Source organism: Engystomops pustulosus, chromosome 1 (genome assembly GCF_040894005.1).
Source record: "Engystomops pustulosus chromosome 1, aEngPut4.maternal, whole genome shotgun sequence".
NCBI classification, from domain to species: domain Eukaryota; kingdom Metazoa; phylum Chordata; class Amphibia; order Anura; family Leptodactylidae; genus Engystomops; species Engystomops pustulosus.
In genome coordinates this window covers 38,720,307-38,736,305 of record NC_092411.1, presented here as the reverse complement: position 1 = coordinate 38,736,305, position 15,999 = coordinate 38,720,307, and the positions used below count along the sequence as shown (strand labels likewise).

The 15,999-nt window shown below is 46.8% G+C and overlaps 1 protein-coding gene across 6 annotated transcripts in view; it reads left to right on the top strand.

The window, feature by feature from the left end:
* ARHGEF28 (Rho guanine nucleotide exchange factor 28) overlaps positions 1–15,999 on the top strand; it is a 140,398-nt gene that overhangs the window by 82,259 nt on the left and 42,140 nt on the right. For all 6 annotated transcript variants that reach the window (XM_072138585.1, XM_072138600.1, XM_072138592.1 and 3 more), the window contains 2 exons: positions 10,788–10,921; positions 13,129–13,385. In XM_072138585.1, coding sequence (XP_071994686.1) covers positions 10,788–10,921; positions 13,129–13,385 — 391 coding nt within the window. The remainder of the gene's footprint in view (positions 1–10,787; positions 10,922–13,128; positions 13,386–15,999) is intronic.

The window sequence follows — 15,999 nt, the reverse complement described above, 5'->3', positions numbered from 1 at the left end:
GAGGATAGAGTCCCTGTCCCTAAAGTGCAGCAGCCGGGCCAGGAAGGGTCTCGGATTGCCCCCTGGGGGGCCAGGGCGGGATGGCACGCGATGGGCCCTTTCCACTGTGAAGAACGGGGAGAAGGTATCTGCAGGAAGCATATTTTTGAGCCAATTTTCAAAAAAGGATACAGGGTCAGACCCTTCCACTTTTTCGGGGAGACCAACCACTCTGACGTTGTTCCGTCGCAGGCGGTTTTCGAGGTCATCAGCTCTGTCGATGGATGCAGACATTTGGCGCTGAAGCTCTCTGATCTGTGTCGGCATAGGCCTCTGGACATCCTCCACCTCAGATATTCTGCGTTCAGTTTCGGTGATTCGCTCTTTGGCTTTGTGGACATCATGTCGTAATAGAACAAAGTCCTGTCGCAGCTCATCCACCTTGGTGACCAGTTTGGATTGGCATCCGTTAATGGCCGCCAGCACCTCTGCAAATTTCCGATCCAACTCCGTGGCCGCGTCAGACGGATCAGCACCCTCTTCATAGCTTACAAGCTGTGGCGGGCTCTGGGAGCCTTCAAAGAGGGAGGGAGAGGAGTTTGGGGACCCCTGAGGAGAGCAAGGCTGTGTGCGGGAGAATCTCCCTAACTTTTTGGCAGCGTTTGACTGTATCTGCTCCATAACGGCTTGTGATGTGGAGCATTCCTGCGCATCCAGGGGTTCCAGGGACTGGAATGGAGGATCCCCATGGACGGATTCATCATCCGAAGGAGGTGCAGACACCCCGGACGCTGCTTTGAGCATTTTAGCCGTCTTCCTCCGATTACCCATGGCGTCTGGGCAGGGGGGGGCCAGTGATAAACAATCAGGAAGCCTAGCGTCCAGTAGTTAGCAGAGATACAGTCCAAACCCACGTGGAGTATTGCAGCAGGACTGCAAGGGTTAATATAAAACAGAACCCAGGAACAGGGGATCTCTGGGAATATGGAGGACTCAGTGCTGGGCTGTATAGCTTGGGGTCCCCAGGGCAGAGGTGGGCAGCAGCAGGGGAATTACTTCCCTACCTGGTCCTGGATCAGTCCAGCAGTGACAGGGTTAACCCTGCGCGCCTAGGCCTCAGGCAGCGCAGGGGAGTCCACAGGATGGCGCCTCCAGCAGGATAAAGGGCTGGCTGGAGCGCTGTCACAGTGCCCTCGGCGGTGGGAGCGATGTCCAGGCGGCAAGGTGCAGGAAAATGTCCCCGGCGATCGGTTTACCGCTGCACCGGGCGGCTAGGAGCGGGCCGCCGCGCGGGTCACGTGGTCGGCCGCGGGGAAGCACGGAGGAGCGGCGCGGTGTCCGTAGCCGCCTCCAAAACGGCACCGGAGGACAGTGGCAGGTGTGTGGGGCACCCCGGGGCGGAGGGGAACGGGCACAAGTGAGGGATGGCTGCCTTAGGAGGGAGATGGGGTGTCGGGTCCCGGGAGCTCCGCGGCGCACGTCCTTCTCAGTCCGGCATCAGGCCACGCCCCCAAGCATGTCTTACTTAAGGAGAACCTCTCGTGTCGATTTGGGACTGTAAAACAACCACAGGACCTTATGAAATGGTGGTTTTAGTGTTTAAAATGCTCTATGAGCTCTGCCTGTGGATTAAAAAAAACCAAACAATTATACTCTTGGTACACCATGATTTCACTGCGCAAGTGTCGCAGGTGTGGAAGATGCATGGTAAAGCCAGGGTGTTATGTCGGCTTCATTGGAGCATCGGAGAGGAGGCGCCGAGATTTTCAGAATTGAGGTTAATGTGTGCTCACAGACAGAGGTCATATAGGCCAATTTGGGACACTAAACCACATGTCCATATGGACCTGTAGCTGGTTTAGTCAACCTGACAGGTCCTCTTTAGGGTGCGTTCACATGTGGAGTTTAATGCATGCGTTTCTACATCTGGAGAGAGATTTGCTGATGTCAACATTGTGTTAACAGGTGTATTTGCTAACATACACGTGTTAACTGTTGCATTTTGCAAACACAAATGTTAACATCAAATTAATTAGACAAATCTTTCAGCTGATGCATTGTGTTTTGAAACACATACATAAAAAACCACTTGTGAATGCACCCTTAAGAAGGTCTGGTCCACCCTCTCTTGTCCGATTTTAGTGTCCAGCACTTCCAATTTTATTGAAAGTCTACTGCTCTTCCTGGGCACAGGACCTCAGGGCCACACCCACAGTGCACAGGACCTCAGGGCCACACCCACAGTGCACAGGACCTCAGGGCCACACCCACAGTGCACAGGACCTCAGGGCCACACCCACAGTGTACAGGACCTCAGGGCCACACCCACAGTGCACAGGACCTCAGAGCCACACCCACAGTGGACAAGACCTCAGGGCCACACCCACAGTGCACAGGACCTCAGGGCCACACCCACAGTGCACAGGACCTCAGGGCCACACCCACAGTGCACAGGACCTCAGGGCCACACCCACAGTGCACAGGACCTCAGGGCCACACCCACAGTGCACAGGACCTCAGGGCCACACCCACAGTGCACAGGACCTCAGGGCCACACCCACAGTGCACAGGACTTCAGGGCCACACCCACAGTGCACAGGACCTCAGGGCCACACCCACAGTGCACAGGACCTCAGGGCCACACCCACAGTGCACAGGACCTCAGGGCCACACCCACAGTGCACCAGATTGCCACTTTGATTATAAGTTAAAATGAAGATTTCTCTGCATTTGGACCATGGATTTCTCATACTTATTGTGCAGGACACGTCATCCACATGGGTTTGTGTTTAGGTTATATGTGACCTCTGCAGGATCCAAAAAGGCTTAAACACTTATGACCCCATGACAGATCCTATTGACGTATATTGGTTCCATCCGGGTTTCTTTCTTTTTATAGTTTTACTATGGAGTATAATGCTTAGCGATCCTATGTGTTATGAGCTGCCTGTGTATAATGTACGTGTTGCAGAGGGTCTTCCCTTCTGCTGTGGTGACCGGTGTGGGGTCCAGCCAGTAATATCTTCTAGTCATCACACCATTCACCCTATAAAACCCCTATTATGTCCAGCATGGTGTAGTTTGTGTCTGTGAGGATCCTGCAGTGCTGTATTCAGGCCCTGGGACTACAGGGAGATTTCTTCTTGTAAGCTGAGCGTCTTCATTTACATATGTTATCTCCATGTGCCCCTATCATGTCCCCTGTCACAGGCTGCAGCACCTAAATGGAACAGCTAATCCCCCATAGATATTCTATTTCCAGCGGCTGAGACAAGTCTGGTCTCCTAGTAACTCATTCAGGCAGAAAAGGTGCGGGACTATTCCCGAGGCATTGGATAAATCTGAGAGGCGGCCATGGCTTCCCACAAAGACGAGCCTCCCGCCTGTTATACTTGTGTTTTGTCACCTCACCTTATAGTTTGTATCTACTGAGACGATTTAGTAACTTTGTAAATACGTTGCACTATTTACCCGATCACGTTTCAAGCGCAGACAAAGCGCTACGTGTGGCGCCAGCCTAAGGGTGATGACACACGTAGCGCTTTGTCTGCACTTGCAAACGCAGACAAAGCCGCGCCCACAAAGCGCTACGTGGGCTACAAGCCTAAGGGCGCGTTCACACGTTGCGTTTTGACCTGCGTTTTCATTGCATTTGAAATGCATTACAACACTGGAGAGGTGATTTGCCTATTTACATCACTGTTAACACTTCCGTTTACAAAACGAATCGTAAACGCAGTGTTAACACATTTGTTCATGCATTAACACACACATTTTGTTAACACATGGAGTAACATTGCGTTAACAAATGTAAACGGTAATGTAATTAGGCAAATTACCTCTCATCAGCTGTTGTAATGCGTTTCAAACGCAATGATAACGCAACCAAAACTCAACATGTGAACGCGCCCTAAGGCTCCATGAAAACGCAATCCAGATGGAACGCGGAGCGGCTTTGCCCGATTATGTACAATCGCGTGAGTTTCATTTTATGGAGCACGTGAACTCTGTACCATCTGGTTAGAAACGTATAATTTGTCTCTCACTTTGTAGGCCGCGCCACTGCTGCTTTTTCTTTCCAGATTACTACTGCCAGAAAGATGCCCTGGTGCGCCATTGTAGCTCAGCCGCTGTGACGATGCCGATGTAGGCCTGGCCCTTCCCAGAAGCACACCTGTAGTTTTGTTGTTTTTATTGATGCAAAAACAAGAAAAATCTAAACTATAAAAATGCAGATTCTTTCCTAAAACTCCGGTCTATATGCAGCAGATTTTCTATATGAGCTGCATTCTCCGCTGATAGAGACTTGATTGCCTTTTATTTCTTTCTCTGCCGTTGCTATGTTTACATGGGTTAGTGCTGGTTAGAAGTTAATAATTATTGTGGAGGTTCCTCAGCAATGTGACATGTTATTCCATACAGATCTGTTCCTCCTTGTTGTAGAAAACTAGGGAGAGATTGATTGGGGGCTGTGGTTTCCTAATATTGTGCCGTGGGAATAAACAAATGTGTGTGATATAATATACGGTACTTCTCATGTGCTCAATGTAAAAAAAAGTTCCTGTGATTTTACATAATGTACAATTCAACTGCTTCAGAACCTCTTTTATAACATTAAATGGAAGAAGCACTGCTAACCCCTCCCCTTTGCATAGAGAAGTGAGTGGTTAGCGCCGCAATATGGGAAAACATAGGACATGTCCGATATTTTTCCGTGCCCAGTCACAGTGCAGAGACAACTTGTGCTTACTGAACCATAACCAGGCGACAATGGTCAATGGCACACGTGGCGTTTTGAACCCGTTTTTGGGCCGTTTTTAAGCAGTCTGTTAAACACATGCGTTTTTGACCGGTTTTTACCAATTATCTTAAATTAAACAGGTCAAAAACGCACGCTTTTTTAACGCATGCCGTTTTTAATGAACTGCTTAAAAATGGCCCATAAACAGGTTTAAAAATGCCACGTGTGCCGCCGGCCATAGACGTCTATGGGGACTAATAACGGGCCACAAACTTGTGCTGCCAGATATTGGTCCCCCACATGTTCGTGTGCAAAGGGCCTGAAGGTGATGCCACACATGGGGTTTTTGGTCTGTTTTTAAGCAGTCTTAAAAACAAATTTTTGACCTTTTTTTTTACCGTTTTTGACCATTTACTATGCGTTTGGCTGCTTACAACCTGTTTATCTATTAAGATAATTGGGAAAAACTGACAAAAACTATCAAAAATGCATTCCTTTTTAAACGGACTGATGTGTGGCATCACCCTTAGGGAAGTGTCACATGTGGCGTTTTGAACCCGTTTCTAGCCCGTTTTTAGTAATGCGTTTTCAGTCCATTAAAAAAACATATGCGTTTTTGTCTTGTTTTGACCGGTTTTCCCAATTATCTTTATTAAAAAGGGTTGCGTGTTCAAAAAGCATGCGGTTTTTCAGGACTGAAAATTCAAAACACCGGCGGCTCGTTCCCGCTCGCAAGCGTTTCCATAGAAACGGCGATGCGATCGGGCCGAGGCCCACCCCGGTGGGCGCGACTTTGTCGGCATTTGCAAGCGCAGACAAAGCACTACGTGTGGCACCAGCCTTAGGCTTCATTCACATGACCGTATGCTTGTGGCGATATATACGCCCCCATTGACGGCAATAGCCGCACAGAGTGATGCCGCTCCGTACACAGGGAAAAGACAAGACATGTCCATCCTTCTCTTCTCCATGGCTCCGGACGTGTGGCTCCTATCTTTCCCGTGTTCCGGTGCTGTGCGCCGTGGATTGGTATGGCTCTGGACGTATGTCCGCCTGGCTACGGCCCAGAGGACATACACTCACTGGCCACTTTATTAGGTACACCATGCTTGTAACGGGTTGGACCCCCTTTTGCCTTCAGAACTGCCTCAATTCTTCATGGCATAAATTCAACAAGGTGCTGGAAGCATTCCTCAGAGATTTTGGTCCATATTGACATGATGGCATCACACAGTTGCCGCAGATTTGTCGGCTGCACATCCATGATGCGAATCTCCCGTTCCACCACATCCCAAAGATGCTCTATTGGATTGAGATCTGGTGACTGTGGAGGCCATTTGAGTCCAGTGAACTCATTGTCATGTTCAAGAAACCAGTCTGAGATGATTCCAGCTTTATGACATGGCGCATTATCCTGCTGAAAGTAGCCATCAGATGTTGGGTACATTGTGGTCATAAAGGGATGGACATGGTCAGCAACAATACTCAGGTAGGCTGTGGCGTTGTACCAAGGGGCCCAAAGAGTGCCAAGAAAATATTCCCCACACCATGACACCACCAGCCTGAACCGTTGATACAAGGCAGGATGGATCCATGCTTTCATGTTGTTGACGCCAAATTCTGACCCTACCATCCGAATGTCGCAGCAGAAATCGAGACTCATCAGACCAGGCAACGTTTTTCCAATCTTCTACTGTCCAATTTCGATGAGCTTGTGCAAATTGTAGCCTCAGTTTCCTGTTCTTAGCTGAAAGGAGTGGCACCCGGTGTGGTCTTCTGCTGCTGTAGCCCATCTGCCTCAAAGTTCGACGTACTGTGCGTTCAGAGATGCTCTTCTGTCTACCTTGGTTGTAACGGGTGGCGATTTGAGTCACTGTTGCCTTTCTATCAGCTCAAACCAGTCTGCCCATTCTCCTCTGGCATCAACAAGGCATTTCCGCCCACAGAACTGCCGCTCACTGGATGTTTTTTCTTTTTCGGACCATTCTCTGTAAACCCTAGAGATGGTTGTGCGTGAAAATCCCAGTAGATCAGCAGTTTCTGAAATACTCAGACCAGCCCTTCTGGCACCAACAACCATGCCACGTTCAAAGGCACTCAAATCACCTTTCTTCCCCATACTGATGCTCGGTTTGAACTGCAGGAGATTGTCTTGACCATGTCTACATGCCTAAATGCACTGAGTTGCTGATTAGAAATTAAGTGTTAACGAGCAGTTGGACAGGTGTACCTAATAAAGTGGCTGGTGAGTGTACGTTTGTGTAAATGCGCCCATAATGAGATGTTAACATTGTGTTTACATTACTTTAATGTCGGTGTAGTGTTCTCATTACAAAAGACAGCAATGTAATTAGGCAAATCTCCTCTTCTCTGCAATGTAATCACCTTGGGGGACATTAACTATGGTGTTTCCGCCAGTTTTGTGGCGCTCTCACCACATGTTCTGCTCTCAGACCTATTTGTTAGCTGGCGGCGCCAGAAAAAATGACTTTTTCCGCCTGCTCCGACTCTTCTCCGAAAAGGGGCGTGGCTTTGGCGGAATGGAAACTCAGACACAATTAATATGTGTTGCAGCCCTTTTTGGGCCCTGTAAACTGGCGGAAAGTAGACCAAAAGAAAACTGCTCTAGCAGGGACTGTTGGACACATTTCTGGTGCTCGGGACAGATTTTGGTCCCAGGGACAGAAAATGGTCTCGGCGCCAGAAATGTCTCTGCACAGCTACACAATATTAAATGTGTGTCTTCTTTCCGAGAGCAGGTCGGTAACAAAGCCAATGCAGACACCGACACTTTAAGTAAATGTCCCCTCTTGTGTGAACACAGCCTAAAGGTTTCTACACCATGACAGCAAGCAGAGACCTGGAAAACCATTCGGGTGCGGGCACACATGGCATTTGTGATGCAGGTTTTAACGCACTGCACTAACGCATGTGTTTTACATGTTACCATGTGTTTGGCTGCTTTGGAATCATTTTCTTCATTGCTAGAAGTGTAAGAAACTGTGAACACGGCTGCCGTGGTATGCTAATACGTAAAGACACATTGCAGATCCCACGTGTGACTGCACCCAGAGGATTTCATACAGGAAGTATATTGGACAATTGTATAACTTTTCATTACACAAACAATATCAATTATTTGCTAAAAGTTGACAATCCCTAAAAAGAAACTCCAGAATAATTTGAAGCACATACTACAATGCACCTGTCAGGCGAGGTGAGGGGGGAGAGATCCTCTGTGAAGTAGCCACGCTGCAGTAACATGTAACACTAAGCATATGACCTGTACTCCTGTGGGGTTGGATTCAGCTAATTCTTGCAGTTTGTAACATATAATTATCACATTTCACTATTTACCACTCTTCTGTGTATTCTTTTGTTTGAGAGGTAAATTCAATCCTTCGGAGACGACAAAGCGAGTGCATGTGTGGGATTAGGGATATGGCTACGGATGAATTGTGGCTTGGACCTCTGCCTCCTGTCAGGGGAGAAATGCAGTAATCTCTGTAAAAATGCACAGCTTGTCGTATCTTGTTGCTGGCTGAAAATATCTAGTTAGTCTAATGCTTCTATTCCTGAGCCGCTCATCCCTGACCTGTGCCAGAACTTTGTTCTCAGTCCTGAGTAATTCACCCGCCTCTGGTTACCCAGTGTGTGGCCATGGGGGCGCTCTGCTTTCACCAGGGGATCGCACACCACTAGACGTTAGGAGCTGAGCATGGCGTTTTGAAACCGTTTTTTGGTCTGTTTTTAAGCAGTCTGTCCAAAAACGCATCCGTTTTTGACCAGTTTTAATTAAGATAACCGCATGCGTTTTTTAAAGGACTACTTAAAAATGGACCAGAAACGGGTTCAAAACGCCATGTGTGGCATCTCCCTTAGGGTCTGATTTGACAGAGATTTTTGTTCAGATTCTGTGTCAAATGTTGTATTATTTTAACGCCCCATTAGCCCCATTCAAAGACAATGAAGGAGATCTATCTAGAAGTGTCTGAGATAAAACTGTTCTAGTTGTCAATGGAAACCAATCAGAGCTCAGTTTTCATTTTTATAAACCCTTGTGGGAGAATGAATGCCGATTTGTGATTGGTTGCCAAGTGCTGCTCTCAGACACTTCTGATAAATCTCTGCCAATGGTCTTATCTGCTCCATCAGCTTGTCATTGCCATATAATGGATCCTGTGAAAATAAAAGACATGAATATTGGCTTTGCTTCCCCATTGTGGAACGAGTTAAAATGATGTATTATATTGTACAAACATGGCCGTATATTGTTGTCGTCTTTTAAGAGATTTTTGTGAGTTTTTAGAATGATTTTAAAGTATAGCTGCCACCTATTAAAGGGATCTGCTCCTCTGTAGTGGGTGATGGCTAGATGCCTATAAAAGCAGCCCTTCAGTTTCTGTGAGAAGCTGAACGTTCTGCTTATGAATTTACCGGACTCATAAGCTAGAAGTCTAGTGTATTGTTTGATTGCTTTTATTAGGCGCTATGGGGCAGATCTATCTCAGATATATAGAAGTAAGTTGTGCAGCACTTGTGCTACTCCGTGTGCGCAAGCTTGTGGCCGTATATACGTCTCCCAACAGTCGTGTGAGTGCAGCCTAACTGTCCAGTGTTGTGCGGCACCCAATTTATTTGGGCTATGGGGAACATTTTATAATTTTTTTTGTGTAAAATTAATGAAATAATTGTAATTACTAGCTAACTGCCAAGCCATATAACAATCACATGAGCTGGTGTAAAAAAAGAATAGGCTAAAGCGTTATATAAAAAAAGAACTTATTTTTATTGGGTTTGCTTTAAAAGCAATTAAAACCACGCTACCCTTTGTGTAAGAATCTCATATGTATCAGAATAAGCAACAATTTGTGTAACCCGTGGCAAGCCTGAACAATCGCTGGAAATAGTGCAGTTCTTAGAATGCCAAATACATCAGGAGGCCAGAACCGGCGAATGATGCATCCCCTCCCTATATATCCGATGCAGGATGATAAATCTAACATACTCTAAGACCCAAAAGTCAGCATTATATATGCCAGAAAAATGCAACTAAATTTTGGCACACCTTTTCCTGCAAAGCCCTGCCTACCCAGAGGCCACACCCTGTTTAACATATATGCCAGAGTTTAAAGGGAACCTACCACCATATATCTACCTATAAAGGTAGATCGGGTGCTAGGTACATCTATAGGACGTGAGGATAGCCCTTTTAAGGGCTAATCCTCACGTCCCCATAATCTTTTGCTGCCTTTTATTGGCCAAATATGTAAATTTTCTAAAGCAGCTACTGAGGCGGGGAGTAGCCGGAGCTGAGGCTATACGGCGCAGCTACTCCACGCCCCAGTAGCCTCTTCCTCCTACCAAAAATCTTCAGCGCGCAGCTCCTCGTAGCTGCGCATCCTCGTCCGAGAATGCTACCGGCAGAATTCTCGGATGAGGACGCGCAGCTACGAGGAGCTGCGCGCCGAAGATTTTTGGTAGGAGGAACAAAGAGGCTACTGCACCGTGCCGTGTAGCCTCAGCTCCGGCTACTCCAAGCCCCAGTAGCCGCTTTGGAAAATTTAGCAAAAGATTGTGGGGACGTGAGGATTAACCCTTAATCCTCACATCCTATAAATGTACCTACCACCCAATCTACTTTTATAGGTAGATATGTGCTGGTAGGTTCCCTTTAAACACTTTTTAAAACAGTCTTAAAATCCGGCACAAGTAATTTTAAAAAGATCTACGTTGATAAATTAGCCCCCATAAATTTGCACCCTTTTGACTACTTGAGGAGCAGGCCGCTCCCCATACAGTATTGCAGTTACTTATTGCATCAGCAGTTACTCAGGGCAGCATTGCAAATTTTTACCTGGAGGTGAAGGTAAAGGATATCTGTGTGCTCACAGAACTGCATTTTCACCAGCCTTAGAGCAGTTTTATTGCCCTGTAAAAAAAAAAAGAAAAATTAAAAAATAAATCTATGCAATGCTTATTTTTTTTATCGTTTAAACTCAATAGTTTTGGTTCAATGATTTCCTCCTCATTGTAACATTTTATAACTATGACTTTTTTTTTGCAGAGAAAAGACATTCATCAGTAGATGTCCTGAAGAGGATTAGATACCCCCCCACTATGCTTGCTGCAACCAGACTGTCTGCCATGCTCAATGGAAATGATGATGAGGTCTATGTCAACTCCATGGTGGTAGATGAAGTAAGTCCAGTTTTTATGTATGGTTCTTATTTGTTTCCATTTTGTGTGGCGTTATATTTTCTCATGGGTATGTTCTGGCACCCATATGTCCAATGGGCGATCTCCATTAGTGCGGAATGAGTGGCCGCCCGGGGACCCTGGCTCCCAAGGGGCCCACGGCCACCCAAACCACCAACACCAACCCACCACCACACTGTGTGCTCCCTGGAGAGGATGTCCAGTGGCATCAGGTAGTATCTAATTATTATTCTCCCTCTTATATGTAGAGGCCAGTTGGTGGCAGCATAGCACTGCGGTGCTCCATCTACTGTCCTGTCCTGGAGTCGAAGTCTGGAAATGGCTTCAGGTCAAAGAGAAAAGAGTAAGTGTACGGAGCCATCCATCCATGCAGCCATCCTTCCCTGCCCCCACTGGAAAAAGCTGCTGCTGAGAGCCACCCCTGTGGGTCCTGGAGCCTCCTGCTGCAGGGGTGGAATATAACCCCATAACCCTATATACCTCAGCTAGTTACTATTGTGTGAAAATTGTGGTGTGTCCTGCAGGGTAAGGGGGTGTAGTTATACACATGGTTACTGTGTCTGGGGATCACACAGAGGATTTTCACATAGATTTTCTAGTGTTTCTAGTGGAAAATCATTGTCAAAATCCACATAGAATCTGCCTCCTATTGAGGCCGAGACATCGCTTTTTTGACCTATATGACCACTAAAGCCGCTGCAGTTGGCCACATGTGGTTAAGACCCATACTAGACTTGCCTGCATCGCCACCTCTAAACTTGATGCAGAGCATACCCTTATTATGTGCAACACCCCTGCCAATACATAGGCAGGCTATTAGTTGCGAATAGCGCCCTCTCCAGGTCAGGAGCTGTTAGGGGGAGACCCTCTATGAAGGTTTAGAATCTGGGCATTATTTAATAGCAGCTGTAGATTCTGCATAGAAAGGCAACAGTTAAATGGGTGTAAGTAACTATCCAATTATGTGGCTGTATTGTAAGCTGGAATATGATTGGAGAGGCGCTACCACATGACCAGGCGGAGTATAAAACCCCTGTGCAGAGGGAGCACATGGTCCTTCAGAGTCTGGACTGACTGACAGGATTCTGTAGACAGACTCTAGAGCAAGTGAAGAGAGTGACAGTGTTCAGTACACCTTCAGTGCTGCCACAGAAGCCAATCCCAGGAACTGAGTCATGAGACTCTAACCCAGAGCTGCAGCTTCCACAGTTTGGACCCAGATCCATCTGAATCCTTCCAAGCTGCATCTACTACAAGACTGGTGCACTATTCCTGCAGACCACTCTCCATGATCACTTCAGTACCAGAATCTGAAACTGCTGTTTGACCCTTCTGGCCCGTTACCTGCTACCTGTTGTTCAATAAAGAACCGTGAGTTGATTTGCACAACGTTACCTCCGTCTGATCCCTGGATATGGCTGTTACCACCAGGGGCTTCCCCATCCATTACCCAGGGACTCAACCTACAGACACTAAGGGGTTGCCCCAGGGAGTAACCATTGCATCCGCCTCTCCCTCCATATTTCTTGCACACACCACCTGCTGGAGACCTGCCAGGCTGTAGGACAGCGCTCCAGTCTCCATACCAAGCACCATGACATCAGCGTGCCTAGGCCACAACCACCAGCCGCACCGGTATTCTGGGCCCCGACTGCCTCCAAGCCCCAAGAAAAGGCTAGGCCCCGGTGGGGGATGTTGTATATGTCACACGATTCACTTTAGATTACATTTCTAAATGCATTGCAAACTCATCAATTGAAACTTCCTCCCCGAATGCATATGATTTTTTATTAAAATGCTTGTGATCGGTGAGTAGCATATATTTTAAATTGGCCAGAGTGGGTTTGGTACTATATCTATGTATTATTCTTGATTCTGGCACCATATCTATGTAGAATTCTTGGTGCTGTTACTATGTATATGTAGTTGTCTTGTTTCTGGTACTTTATCTGTCTAGTAAACTTTGTTATAGTACAGTATTTATGTAATAACTTTGGTTCAGAGCTTGGTTCTGGTGCTGTACCTATTTTATTTTAAGGCTGCCTTCACATGTTTGGTTGACTTGTGTTTAACAACGGTTTACACTGGTTGGGGCCAAAGCCTTTCTACAACCCCTGGCCTATAGTTATCATAATCCACCTCTGTTTATGTTATATCTTTGTTTAATACAATATTTTCTGGTTCTTCAGGTTAATGATTCAGATGCCAGTTTCATTCACTTACACTCCGGCACGGATCTTCCATACAATGACCAGTCTGACTCTACCCCAACATCGGAGAGCTCCCTAAGAGAAGGCAGTCTCTCAGCATGTGCCTCCCCTGAGATGGTGAGCGGAGACTCACCTGCCTACAGACACTTTCTACCTGGAGAACCAAATCGGCTATGCAGGACACTGGGCTACAGCACTGACAGGGATGCGGCTTATGCAAATGTCAAGAAAAGAAGGTAAGAATCCTGAATCTCATTCATCCTGAATTACAGATTATAATCTCCCAGGGTTTATGATTATTTTTTATTAATCAAGTCTAAAACTATAACCTTTAGCTTAAAGGCTGGCTATACACAAAGCTGTATGTTGGTCCGATCTCACGACTGAACACATTGCACTGGACAGGAGTGCCTGTATCATACAGAAATATAATGCAAGAAGTCCCTGTCTGCTGGAAAAACTGCAGAGCCCTCCGTGGGATCGGACCAATATATGGTCCATATCCACTGGCTGTACATGTTCACATGCCCCTGCGCTAAGTTGTTACAATTCTAGTATTGGATACACTTGAAGGAACTCAGCATGGAGGTTGTTCCAAACATCTTGGTGAAATAAGCAGCAATGTTCGTGTCTTTTTTTCATTAATCCTCATGTCACCCCAGACAGGCTGGAAGATGTTTAGATCGGGTCTCTGCGGAGGCCATATCATAAATCTTAGGATTCCTTTTTCTTGAAGATAGTCACTGTCTTGGCTGTATGTTCAAGGTTGTTGCCCCTACTGCAGAATACATTGTAACACTATTTTCATTCTTGTTTCTGATTGCATTCAAACTTTACAGGGTATATTTTACCCCACACCTGCCTAAATCTTTTGCACAATACTGTAGAGTTAATTTATGATATATATTATATATACTTATTATGGAGTTGCTTTACCTTCCATAGGGGCTGCGTTGGTGACATAAAGCTGTGCTGTGGTTTTGTTGCAGTATCTAATGGGTTTTTTTAAATGTCTCTATTTGTTATAAGTTTTGTGTTTAACTTAATGCCTCTTTACAATAGAAGTGATCTTTTGGTGTCTGAGCAAGGAAATTCTGGTTGTACTGGTTAAAGTATTGTAGACTGTTCCTTGCGAGGCGGCTGCTCAGCGTTACCTTTATGTGCGGAGAATCCTCCCTGCAGGTGCAGGAGGGACCATGGAGCTGGATTTACCTGCTCCTGTCACTTGTGGTTTTGACTACACACATTAGGAAAGGGTGTGGGTTATTAGTAGCTTGTTATTCATTCACGTGACACAGACAGGTCAAGAACCGTGGTGACGGCAATGACATCGGAGTATGACAATGGGAATTGCTTCTCTTCTTCGTTAGTGTAAACTACCTTCACAGTAAAATGTAATTACAAACGTTTAAAGTGGGGACTTATCATGTTTTATCTGGGTAGGGGTCCAACCTCTGGGGCTACCACCAGGCACAGCTTATTGGGGGTACTGCCGTACAGGTAAAAGTGGTGATGTGGGTAAAGTGCCAAATCAGAAACAGTGGGGGGCGGTCATCTCTGCCGAACGGATCCTGGTGTTGTGTCATCACTTTACGATATGGAAGTGACTCTCATTATGTTATTATAATAATAATAACAACAATATTAATTGTCTTTATATAGCGCCACCATATTCCATGGTGCTTTACAAATCAATTCTTCTACTCAATGTCCTACTTTCACGAGGCTGTGGCACTAATTAAAGGGGTTTACTAGCTGTCAGATTGCCACCACCGCGATATGCAGAGGTCGCACTAACATTTTTCCCAAAGGGTAAAAATACTCCTCTTACTATTTTTGAGGAGTATTTTTAGTCGAGGAGGAGTGTGAAAATTTCGGTAATACATATAACTAATATATAATAGCCATATATAATGTTAATAGACGCTATTTATAAAAAAAATCATCTGTCTGCTCACCGCGCACAGCACTCACACACTCGCAATCACTCCGTCCCTCGCACAGCGCACACTCACTCCCTCCCTCGCACAGCGCACACTCACTCACTCCCTCCCTCGCACAGCGCACACTCACTCACTCCCTCCCTCGCACAGCGCACACTCACTCCCTCCCTCGCACAGCGCACACACACAGCCTCACACACAGTGCATAGCACACACACAGCACACACAGCACACACTCACACAGCGCATGGTACACACTCACAGAGTGCACGGCACACACTCGCACAGCACACACTCACTCGCTCACACAGCACACACTCACAGTGCACAGCACACACTCACCACACACACTCACACAGCGTATGGCACTCCCTCGCACAGCACACACAGTGCACAGCACACACTCACAGTGCACAGCACACACTCACAGTGCACAGCACACAGCACACACACACGCAGCACACACTCACCCAGCGCATACACAGAGTGCCCCCCGGCCGCGGCTCACACTCACCCGGCACTTCTCTCAGATCCCGCCGCGATCACATTACTGCTGGCCGCTGCTGCGGGCATTGAGAGCTGGAGCAGCAGCATCGCGGCCCACATGTCTCCCGTCTCCCCCGGGTCGGCGCTAACAAATCCCACACATCTCCGTATCCTGCTGAACGGCCCAGCTGCGATCGCGCTACTGACATTCCCCTCCTTTGCAGCGTGCGCTGGGCCGCTCAGCCTGCGCGCTACACAGAATAATTGCCAAGCGTATCTTTACGCATGGCAATTATTTTGGGGGGTAATGGCGCCTCACCAGATGCACACAAATGTGTACAGCACATGGAAATGGACCCAAATTGTATGGGACAGAAGTTCTTGCTTCATACAGAAATATGATTTCCTGTCTTCTTGCAAG